Source organism: Furipterus horrens, unplaced genomic scaffold, assembly GCF_987537825.1.
Source record: "Furipterus horrens unplaced genomic scaffold, mFurHor1.1.pri manual_scaffold_4, whole genome shotgun sequence".
Classification (NCBI taxonomy): Eukaryota; Metazoa; Chordata; class Mammalia; order Chiroptera; family Furipteridae; genus Furipterus; species Furipterus horrens.
The window spans coordinates 28,299,639-28,311,676 of record NW_028327174.1 but is presented as its reverse complement, the minus strand read 5'-3'; the positions used below and the strand labels follow the sequence as shown (position 1 = coordinate 28,311,676).

The 12,038-nt window shown below is 38.6% G+C and overlaps 1 protein-coding gene across 3 annotated transcripts in view; it reads left to right on the top strand.

Moving 5' to 3' along the window:
* Positions 1-10,211, top strand: part of EPS8 (EGFR pathway substrate 8, signaling adaptor) — a 162,577-nt gene extending 152,366 nt beyond the window's left edge. For all 3 annotated transcript variants that reach the window (XM_090272888.1, XM_090272886.1, XM_090272887.1), the window contains 3 exons: positions 4,574-4,754; positions 6,503-6,632; positions 8,958-10,211. In XM_090272888.1, coding sequence (XP_090129014.1) covers positions 4,574-4,754; positions 6,503-6,632; positions 8,958-9,071 — 425 coding nt within the window. In that variant the 3' untranslated portion in view covers positions 9,072-10,211. The remainder of the gene's footprint in view (positions 1-4,573; positions 4,755-6,502; positions 6,633-8,957) is intronic.
* The last annotated feature ends 1,827 nt before the right edge of the window (positions 10,212-12,038 follow it).

Here is a 12,038-nt window from a genome sequence, read left to right as displayed (position 1 = left end):
CTTTATACTATCTGTCCCGAGGGGTAGCCAATTCAAAATCACTTTCTTATCTTGACCTTACCAAAGGATAAAAGAAAAATGAAGTTTTGGGAGAACAATGAACTCTGTGCAGCAAAATCCACTGTGTATGTGTCTCTGTATGAGAACGTGTGTATAAGTATACGCTACTAAAGTTAAAAGTATATATTTGTGTATTTTTTAAAGATGTTTATATTTTTTCAAAGACACTACAGATATTCTTTTGTGATGAGAAAGTTCTATAAATGTTTTATTGATTTTCCTATGGAAAAAAAAGTTTCATGTTAGAAATTACTATTCTTTCTTCATTCTTACCACAAGTTTATAACATTTCCCTCTTTTGCTACATCAGCACAGTCATCTTTGACACTGTGGCGCTCTTTCCTTGCATGGGATCAGAGTTTATAGGCATCCGGCCCCCTTTGGACAGTCTGTGGACTGGGACAGCTTGTTCTTTGTCCTTGTCTGAGAAACTAAGAATAACCCAATGGGAAAGAGGCATAGTTAGAATATTTTAGAGAACACTCTTGATAATTGTGACTCATAATCTTCAAGTCTGTTTTCCATAAGTAAAAAGGTGACATTGGTATATATAATATCTCTCCCCAAATGAACACATGTGCTTGTTTCCTTAAAATAATAAAAATTTAAATTTATTTATGTAAAGTTTCTTTTAAAGATATCTCCAAAGTATATTTTGACATTAAAAAATATTTTTTTATAAAACAAGTATTTTTGTTATCTTTTTCTTGAGCATTTTTGGAGAACATTTTATTTTCTGAATGAATGTTGGTGCTTCTGAGCAGCCATTAGAACCAGATATACATGTTTATTTATTGATAGCCAGATTTCTCTTAAAATATGCCTATACACCTAGATTTTCTGCTTACTACCTAGACTTGTGTTAAAAATAAAATGGAAGGAACTGTACAGTGAATACTCACTCACAAAAATGTTACCAAATAGCCATGACCACAGGAAAAAAAAAAAAAAAGTCAACATGGCTGTTTTTAAAATGTAACAAGTAGCATGAGCCAGACTCCTTTTGCTGAAGTGTAATTGTGAGCCGGTCATATAAGCTTTTCAGATTGGTTTATTGCAGGATTCAAAAAGGTTCCCTTCTCGTCACTTTTGAAGATATCAGTACTTTAGTTGTTTTGCATTTCTTCCATTCTCTTTGAAATGTTAGACTTTATTATTTGAGTTTAATCTTTTGTAATCAGAAGTGTTATTTTAGAAAAAGGTGTAAAGTTAGTCTCGTTTGTTGTTGGGTACTGAAACATTGCAGATGGAAACCAAAAGCCAGGAGCACGTTGCAAGAGGTTTTGTACCCCCTGGAAGATGATTATGCTGTGGACTACAGATGGCCATGCAGTGGCTAAGTCAGTTGATAAGAAAATAAATCTTTTAGCATAGTGATAATTTTTCTCTTATTCTTTTAAGATGTATTCATATGCTGTAAGGCAGTATGATGCAGTGATTTAAGAGTGTTAACAATTGAAATGCATGTACTGTATTACTTAACTGTGACAATAAGTAAGTTTCTCTTTCTAGCCTCCTCATCCTCCCTCCCTCCTGTCTTCCTTCTCCCCCTTCTCCCCACAGTCTCCCTCTTTCCCTCTCCCCCTCCTTCTGTCTCTCTCCCTCCTTCACTTTCCCCTATTTTGTTTTGATGACTTCAAAAAGTTTCCTGAATACTTGAAACATTTTTTTAAAAAATTAGACTGAAATAACACTACATGATTTTTTTCACACCCTCACTTATTTCCAAGGGATACCAAACTTGATAAAACACTCTCCCTGAAGTGGGTGGGTGTCGGGGAGAACATAGTACGATTGTCACAGAAAAGCTTTCTTAGTTACCAGTGATCTGGTCATTGTCAAATGCCAAGTTAATTAGTTAAGTGGATTTCTATATCAAGTCTTTGTACTTAATCCTTGAAGGTGATATACAAATAATGTATTCATGTGTATGTGTATGTTTGTGTATTTTTTAAATATATAAACATATTAGTCCTATACTCTCATTTCTTCCCCATATTCCTCATAAAGATATGATCATATACACATCTTTTTCTTAAGCATAATAAGTAGGGGAGAGGTATAGTTGGTAAGTCAAACAAAGGTAATTACAATGGTTTAGGCCATAAAATGGCTATAAGTCAAAGTCAGAAAAACCAATTCTAGCTTAAATCTGTTAGCAATTAACAATGTGATTTTGACACATCATTTCTCATCTCTTGGCCTCCATTTTCTTATCTAGTTATTTTAGGGCTTTGTTAATGCGTTTCAATATCTCTTTGTGAAAATGTCAGCAGAGTGCCTCATTCACTCATTTGTTCATTGGTTATTTATTGAATCCCTACACTGTTCCAGAAAAAGCAAACAAAACAGGCAGAACTCTCTCTTCACCCCAGGTGTATATTTTAATGAAAGGAGATAGATAAGTTGTTAGTGAATATTAGAGGATACAATACTAAGAAGTCTGGAGGATAATAAAGCCTGTGGGTAGGGAGTGCTATTGGGGAGGAGGCTGCAGTTTTAAGTGGGGGAAATCTAAGGAGGTGATACGTGAACCATGTGGCTATGTGAGGGGAAGCATTCCAGGCAAAGGCTCTTAAATGTGAAGCCCACCGGAGAAGCTGCTGGGAGCAAGAGTGGGGGGCTTCAGGAGGAAAGCAGGGAAGCTGCGGTCATGGAGGGCCTTTTCTGGGGAGTCATTTGGACCACCTGGGAAGGTTTGGAGAAGGGTTGCAATATCTGACTTATATTTTAAAAGGATTGTTTCAGCCGTTGTATTGAAAAAGCAATGAATGAAGGGATGAAGAACATAGCTCCATGGTGTTTTGCACAGGAACTGGAAAAATAGAACTACCATTAACCAAGTTGGGAAGTCTTGCATAAAAGCAAGCTTCAGGAGGAAGATGAGCAGCGCAGATTTGGACATGTTGTATTCGAGATCTCTAATAGACACATAAATGAATAAATACATCAAGTAGACAATTGATATATATAGATTTGAAGTTCGGAGGAACGGTCTGGACTGAAGTAATAATTGTGGTGGTCATTAGCTTTCAAATAGCCTTTAAAGCCATGAGACTAGTCACAGTGGTCACAGGTGGAGTAAGTGCAGACATAGAAGCGGTCCCAGGATTGTGCCCTGGAGCACTTGAACGTTCCTTAGTTGGGGAGGTGAGAATATTAAGAAAAGGATACTGTGGAGGAGAGACCAGGGAGACAGGAGGAAATTCAGGAGAGTAGCGTCCTGAAGGCCACAAGAAGTGTTTCGGGGGAGGGGGGTCACCTTCTTTAGATGTTGCTGTTATATTAAATGAGGTAAGGACTGGAAATTGACCATTGGTGTTTAGCAAAGTGCAAGGAGGGGAGTGGGCCTAAAGCCTAATTACAACGAATCTAGGAGGAAATTGGAGAACGGGAAATGGAGCCTGCTCGTATAGACTGCTTTGCACAGTTTTGCTCAAAGGGGAGCAGAAAAGTGGGACCTGGCTGGGAAGGGCGTGTGGTCAAGAAAGGGTTTATTTAAAGGTGAGAGAAATAATAAAATAGCAGTATGTTTGTTTGCTGATGAAATGATTCAGTAAAAGAGGAAAACCAGTAACAGAGGATAAGGAGGGGAGACATTGCTGTCAGAGCCTTTAATTGGAGGGCCTGGGGTTTCATGCAGGTGCAGATCATGGGCGTGGCGCGTGGGAACAGCGCTAGGAAGGCGGGGAAGCAGCGTGTGGGTGAGGTGCTGGGAGCAGAGGACGGCTGCCGGGGAGCCTAGGGAGAGTCTCTTCTAACTTCATTGTCTTCAGAAATTAGGAAAGTGAGATTGTTGCCTTAGGGTAAGGATTAGGGAATAGGTCTTGGAGGTGTGCAGAGAAAGATGTTTCATACTTGTGTAACAGGGGACAATTTTATGGTCTAGGACAGCATTTCTGAACCTGTGTGAGCTGTATTGACATTTGGGGCAGGGGGATTCTGCTACAGGAGACTGACCTGTGCGTTGTAGAGTGTTCCATGCACCCCACGCCCCCACGCCACTATGTGACTAGCATCCTTCCCCTCCTACCCCAATTGTGACGTCCAACAGTGTCTCCAGCCATTGCCAGATGTCCCCTTGGGTCAAAATTTCCCCTGGTGGAGACCACTGGGCTAAGGAACTATATAGTAGGATTATCAGAGAGCATTAACAACCCAGTTGAGGTTCACATTCATGAATTTAACATGGGATCATTCAGCATTGTTGTTTTATACTCTGTGCAGGTGCGGGCACAGAATAAGCAGAAAGTTATATTTAACAAGGGTTGGGGTTTTGCCAAATGAGTACAATGAGAGAGAAGAAAAGCTAAGGAGTGGTTTTAATAATTGATCATGGAATTTATACCGAGTGGGGATAAACGCGAGGGAAGATGGTTGGAACATTAGTTCCAGTAATCCTTCCACCCTGTATAAGTCCTATGGGGTGGAAGGATTATTGGCATTGGTGTTCTGGAGAAAGTGAGATATGTTAGGAGTTTTCAGAAATAACCTCCTCTGTGTTGGTGTGCAGGAAGGAAATCTCAGATGGAGGAGGTGCAGGATGAGCTCATCCACAGACTGACCATTGGCCGGAGTGCCGCCCAGAAGAAGTTCCACGTGCCACGGCAGAACGTGCCAGTCGTCAACATCACTTACGACTCCACGCCAGAGGATGTGAAGGCATGGTTACAGTCCAAGGGGTTCAACCCTGTGTAAGTCTGTCTGGGAACTCTGGGTATACTTCACAGTTTTATGTGTAAACATGTATTGTTTTCGGTTTGGTCACTAAGATATCACAAGTGACTCCTGAGAAGTGTGAGAGCCCAAACTGCCTTTGTTTCATGCTCAGGAAATGAGTGTAGCTATAAAAAAAGAGAACTGGAAGAAGCAGAAATAACTGTCCTTTGATGGCACCCCATTTTCACGTGGTGGTGTCTGTTCATCATTGGTCCCTTTAGTAAACTGTCAGCAGCTTTGAAGCTGATAGCTTTCTGTCTCTCTTTTTAGGTCACACAGGGTAGGATGGTCTTAGCTGGACTCCCCAAACCATACAGGAGATATAGCAGAATCTTCCCTTCTGCTGCAGGATATGGATTTCAGGCAAATAAAAAATAGATAACATTACCTATCATAGAACATAATCTAATATGGTTTTTCCTTTAGTAATCCCACAATAAAGTTTCTAATTTACCTATAATTTTATTAATAGCTTATGCTTTTCTGAAAGACTCTCTTCACTTGATTTTATTTGAGTCTTTATACACCCTCATTTTAAAATTTATTTTTATGTATTTTTTATCTTTACCCAAGGACATTTTTTGCATTGCTTTTAGAGAGACAGAAAGGGGTGAAGAGAGAAGAGAGAAACATCAATGTGAGAGAGAAACATTGACCAGTTGCCTTTTGTGTGCCCCCCAACCGGGGACCAAACCCCAAATCCGCAACCCAGGTATTTTCCCTGACTGGGAATCGAACCTGTGACCTTTTGTTTCATGGGACAATGCCCAGCCAACTGAGCCATACCGGCCAGGGCAATTTAAAAAATTTTTTCAATTACAGTTTACATTCAAAGTATTTTGATTAGTTTCAGGTGTACAGCATAGTAGTTAGACAGTCATATATTTTACGAAGTGTTCCTCCCGATATTTCCAGTACCCACCTGGCACCATGCATAGTTTTACAATATTATTGACTATATTCCCTGTGCTGTATTTACATCCAGATGGCTGTTTTGTAACTACAATCTGTACTTCTCAGTCCCGTCACCTTTTCACCCTGTCCCCCAATCTCTGTTTGTATCTTTTTGATTTGTTCATTTGTTTATGTTGTTCTTTAGTTCCACATATAAGTGAAATCATAGAGTACTTGTCTTTCTCTGATTGACTTACTTCATTTAACATAATATACTCTAGATCCATCCATGTTGTTGCAGATGGTAAGATTTCATTCTTTTTTTATGGCTATTTATTATTCATATTTTTTAGTTTTTCTTCTTCTTAAAGAAAACCCTTAACATTTCCTATAATAGTTATTTGGTGATGATGAACACCTTTCAGCATATGTATTTTCATACAATGAACTATTTGACTAATACATATGCAAGAGAACTTGAATATTATAAACTCACTTGCCCAGCATGACTGAAAAGTGAGATACACTGGTTAGTCAATTACTTGGTTACTAGAAAGTTATCTCTTCTTCCTAAGAAGCACCAAGTTTCAAGGAATTGGTCCTAAATGATAACGATACTGAACCCAATTGGCTCCTTTCTGATACTTCATAATCATCTTACAGAGTCTCAGAGTCATCATCATGAATGTCCCTTGTCTTGTCCAGGCTAAGCACTGTAGTACCATTTTATGAGTTCCAGTGTATGGAACACTTAGAAAAGAGGTTAGAGCAGGACGAGAACTTTTTTAGTCAATATTTCTAATGCTTTATTTCTTTTTCTTTTTTTCAGGACTGTCAACAGTCTTGGAGTATTAAATGGTGCACAACTTTTCTCTCTCAATAAAGATGAACTGAAGACCGTCTGCCCAGAAGGGGCCAGAGTCTTTAACCAAATCACCGTACAAAAAGCTGCATTAGAGGTATGCCTTGTCGCGCTAAGGTGGTGGTATTTTTCCAGAGTGTAGACTGCAAATTGGAAGCTCTAAAGTCATCTGTTTATGTCCACATTGGTCAATTTCCCTTTCATACAGAGCTGAATTAAATTTGATTCCGCTTTTGTAATTTGTCACTGGAGACCATCAGTGATCATTTGGAGGGAGCTTAACTTGTTATAAATGCTCATGTAACAAGAAGTTCAGACATACACTTCTGGACATTTAATGAAAACCTAATGGTCGCATTTTATATGCAGTGGCTATTTCTGTAGGAATTTCTGTAGGAATTACTCACATCTGTGTGAGTAAATGTCTTAAGAGGTTAGAACTCTTTTGCCTGTTCTTAATATTTAGTTCAGAGATTCTAGTAGGTTAGAGGCTGTACAGTCTTAAAACACTAGTGGTGTGTCTTAGGCTTGATTATACATCTAAATACAAGGGGGGAACCTCCAAAAAATGCAATTTATTTATTAAAAATTGTGTATTTATTCTTACATGTTTAAACTTTAGTCACCTTTAAAGTACCCTCCATTTGATGTAATACACCTATCGAGACGTTTTCTACTATTCAAAACAGCTTTTAAACTTATTGATTTTGATGCCTTTTAGTGCTTCTGCTGTTTTGTTTGTTTGTTTGTTTGTTTCACCTCTTCCACGTCTGCAAAATGTTTCTCTTTAAGGACTTTTTCATCTGGGGAAACAAGCAAAAAAAAGTTGCTCAGGGCAGGATCAGGTGAATAGGGAGGGTAGGTCACAGGGATCATGACGGTTTGGGTCAAAAACTGCTGAACACTCAGTGCAGTGTGGGCAAGTGTGCTCCTAAATCACCCATCATGAAATGGGCAAATGTTTTAAAAGAGTCTTCAAAAAAAAAAAAAAAAAAAAAAAAAATTCACTGAAGCTGAACACAGCCTCTCACAACAATGCCAGCTGGTACACTGATACAGATGGGGTCCCAGAACACTCACTTAGGGGTACTGCAAGGGGCCCACCCTCCAGAGGACAATTTTATTTTGGGGAGTGGTCCCCCTCATAGTCAGAGGGAAAATATTAGATAGGAATCACGAATATAGGGACACCTAAAGAGTAATTCTTTAGTCATAGTTGTCTGTAGGGAGGCAGAAGAGTAAATGCTTTCTAGATTGGACATAAACTTCAACTATCTTCCTCTATTTAAAATGGGCTTTGAAGGAATAGTAGTTTCCAGCTGTTACATCTCACAGCTGTTAATAGCTTTCATGAACATTATACTTGGACTCAAATGAAAGGATGTAGGCTTTGGGGTGAAACTGATACAGAATTATCTGTAGCAGGTATATTATGTAAACTCAGGAGTCAACTCGGCGCCACTTAAATAGCTTCATGCATACAACCCTATAACTATTCTCAGCCAGGAGAAATTCTATTTCCCTTGGAAATTTTCCCTATGGCTTTCTGCATATTGAATATGAATAAGGAATTATATCTTTCCTGAGACAGTTTTGTTACCATTATAACACATTCTAACTTTATTGAGGGTATATAAATTACTTCCTAAGGGCATGATAAAAAGTTCCATAGCCCTCACATTGCTGGACTCCTTGAGTCCAGACCTGCTGTCATTGTCATTTGCCTCACTGCCCGCTTCCTGCTGGTCTCTTGCTCCTGTTCCCCTGGCTGTGACTTGAGGCAGAGACTGAGGACCTGAGGTTCTTCATCTTCTTCAGCCACCTTCCCACCACAGCCTTTGCTTGCATCTAGTTCGCTTTTTAGATTGCTTACCTGAGCTTCCATCCTTTCATTGAGAGGAGCAGGGTAAGGACGGTGCACAGGGGCTGAGGGACAGTTTGGAAAGGAGAAAGGCCGACATGATGTCAGAGGGTCTGGCTGCGTGGGAGGAACCTGCTGTATTCGGAGCCCAGTCTCCGGACCTGATTTAGAGTGCCCTAAACGGGGATGAGTAACTCTGTTGAGCTAACAGGGGTTCTTTGATAATTTTCCATCTTAGTATGTTACTGTGCACATATCCTCTTTCTCCCAGGGAATTGAGAGCTGCACATGTACTGTTGACTTATCTTTATCACGTTCAAATGAAAGGCATGGTGAATGACTGTCTTAAGACACTATATAAATGAAAACAAATATTAATGTGATATGTTAGTGACGTCCAGAAGCATCACTTATATGAAGGGCAGCCTTGAGTCCCCCCCCCCCCCCAAGAGATATTAGAAGAAAAACCCAAAGGACTTTTATCCTGATCTTGTCTGATTGTGTGACTTACAGTCTGCACAAACCAGTAACCATCTTGTTGGATTCGTGTTTATTTTTCAGGATATCAGTGGCACCTCTGAATTGCAAGAAATCATGCGAAGACGACAGGAAAAAATCAGTGCTGCTGCTAGTGATTCAGGAGTGGAATCTTTTGATGAGGGAAGCAGTCACTAATTTCTTTCTTTCTTTGTTTTTAAACTCTGTTTAAATTTCCGGCATTATTCCAATGTGCTTTGTTTTAAGAAGCCATGAAGGGAATGTCAGATTTTTAATCTCTTGGTATACTTTATTTATCGCCATAAAATAACAATGCAAACATAGGTAAGTAGAAGACTTGCTTCTGGGCCCATTGTTTTTATTAAAACTAAAAAAATTTTAAATAGAATTTTTTGACCTTGGGGGAAATTTTGTTTACCAAGGTGAGGTTTTCTTGATTGAGTTAATTATTTCATCCTCATCTCAGTGTATTAGCAGGCATTTTTGACAGTGATGAATTTATGTATTGCAGCAGAACAAAGATTTTGCCCATGATTCAAACTCTGAACAATTCCAGATTTGCCTGTGACTGAGGTGTCTGTCATTTATGATGCAGTTACTTAAGGCTAGCCTCTGCTTACTTGGGTCTCTTGTTTGACATACTCAGTGATAGAATATTTCAATTTATTTTAAGTTCTTACTGCCAACACTTTAAAAAAATTAAAACATTTAATGAACTGTAAAATACAACAAGGCCTTGGACATGCAAAGAGAAACCTGTGGAGCATTCCCAAGACATTTTATTTGTCATGGCTCTGTTGATTACAATTCCGTGTATAGCTTGTATTTTGATTTAGCTTATATTCTGCTTATTATCTATTCTGTGTTCTGATATATGAGAAAGCACAAGTGGAAAGGAGGTCATATATATTCAAAATATGTCATGGGGAGTAGCCTGCATTGGTGTGAGTTACAGTATTTTGCTTAATGAAGGTCTCAGTTCTGAATATTGATATTAGTAGTTAAAAGAAAATTGGGGCCATTTTATGTGTTTATCTGTGTCAAGTTTTTCTGGTAATAAGAGCAATTTACACATATGTTAATCCTGTGAAGATTCTAGAGATAGAAAAGAAAGATACTTAACCTTCAACAAATGTTATTTTTGAAAACGCGATTTTTGTCATTAAATGTTATATTATTTCACATATATAAAACAGATGTTATGTAAGAATGTTGTATATTTTAACATAAACCCATTTAGAGAGATTATCTAGATTCATTAATTTTCATAGTGCCTTTTTCACATGAGTCAGCTGGAAAGTCTGCAATAAACAGTATTTGCTGTATGTTAACAAATGGCTTCTGCATCATTGGCAAAAGGGTTCCTTTGGTGTTTGGTCTTGGGACCAGGGTTGAGTGGGATGGGACAGAGACTTACTCTTTTATTTTTTCAAAACTGATTTTCAGTGTTTTTTTTTTTTTTTTTTGAGTGGGTAGAAACCACTCTAGAATACTTTCTTCAGTTGTTTCTCTTTTTTTCACCTCTTATATCATCATCTCTTCCTTCTACTGTCTAGTCATAGTTGCTCACAGTAGTAAAAACAAATTTTTCACAGCACTTATACGATTACTCAGGGCTTCACAGAAATGCTTTATTCGATATCTGCAATAACTCTGAAATTGTCTTTTATAGACAAGGAAATTTTCCCCAAATCATGAGGGATATGGGAGTCTCCCATTTTTCAGTTCTCAGTCTCTCTATAACACTGCCCCTCAGATAGTGAAACAAACATGAGAGTGATGAAGAATTATTGTAGATCTTTTCCTTTTTATAAGCACTGATACACATTTATCACTTAGTCCTGATTGAAAGTATCTGAAGATGTAAGGATAAGACAGAAGAAGATAGAAAAATTAAAACAGGATGCCTGACATTGTGTATTTTCCTTTGTCGGTGCCAGATACTTTTATATTCCCATAAATATAATCATTCTTTGTCTTTTTTTTTTTTTTTTTTTTTTTTAGAATATTGCTAAGTTACTTGGAACAAGTTCAATTCTTTCTGATCTTGCCTTTAAACTTCATTAGGTGGCCTCAGAGCAGCATTTACGTTACAGCTAATTTTATCCCACTGTCAAGACAAAACCCTTCTGGATACCCAACCTGTTGTTCCATGAATTAGATGTTTTCCACTCTTGCTGGTGGTGTAAAAACTATTCCTGGTCCTGCCTGAGCTCCAAGAATTGCTCCTCTAATCCTTCCTGGTGGTTCTTTCCTCAGCCTGGAGCAGTTTTCACACACATAAGTATTGATCCGCACTCAGTTAAGACTCTGTGGGAGCCTCTGCAGACCTCCAGGGCCCAAGCTCCATGCAGCGTTCTCCCCTCTCCTGCTCTGTGTGTGATCTTCAGCTCCCTTCCCGTTGCCACACTCCCAACTTTGATGCCTCGCCTTAATATCTGCTAATTCCAGTGAGTTCTCCCTGCCTGCACTGCAGCTGGGAAGCAGTCTCTAGGCAAAAGGCTGGGGCAGTGATCACTGTCATTTATTGCTCAGTGTCCACTTTCCTGCAAACTGTTCTTTCGTGTATTTTGTGCGTTTTCATTGTTTCAGGCTAAGGGTTAAGTCCAGTCCCTCTGACTTCATCTGAACGCAAACTTGAAGTCACCTTCCTTTTTAATGTATATTTTTCACTGAATATAGAAATCTAAGTTGTCCGTTTTTATCCTGGAACTTTAGGAGTGTCATTTCTTTGAAAAAAAATTTTTTTAAGCCTCTATTGTTCTTGATGATGTTAGTCATCATTCATGTTTTTTCCTCTGGCTGCTTTCAATATTCTTTTCTATAGCTTTTACTTTCAGCAGCTTGTTTATACCTTTGATAGATATATTCTTCTTGGTATTTTTTCTCTGTGGGATTCAGTGGATTTTTGAATTTGTAAGCCAATGTTATGCCATTATTGGAAGCCCTTACTCCTTCCAGTATTTTTGTCTGCTCTTTTGTCTTTTACTCTCCTCAGCCTCTTATTGCATGTATGTTAGGCCACTTGACACCATTTTAGAGATCCTTGAATCTCCGTTATTTTTGTAATCTTTTTTCCTCAGCCTTCAGTTTGGAAAATTTTTGACAATATGGATTCAGATTCACCAGCTCTGTGTTTCCTCT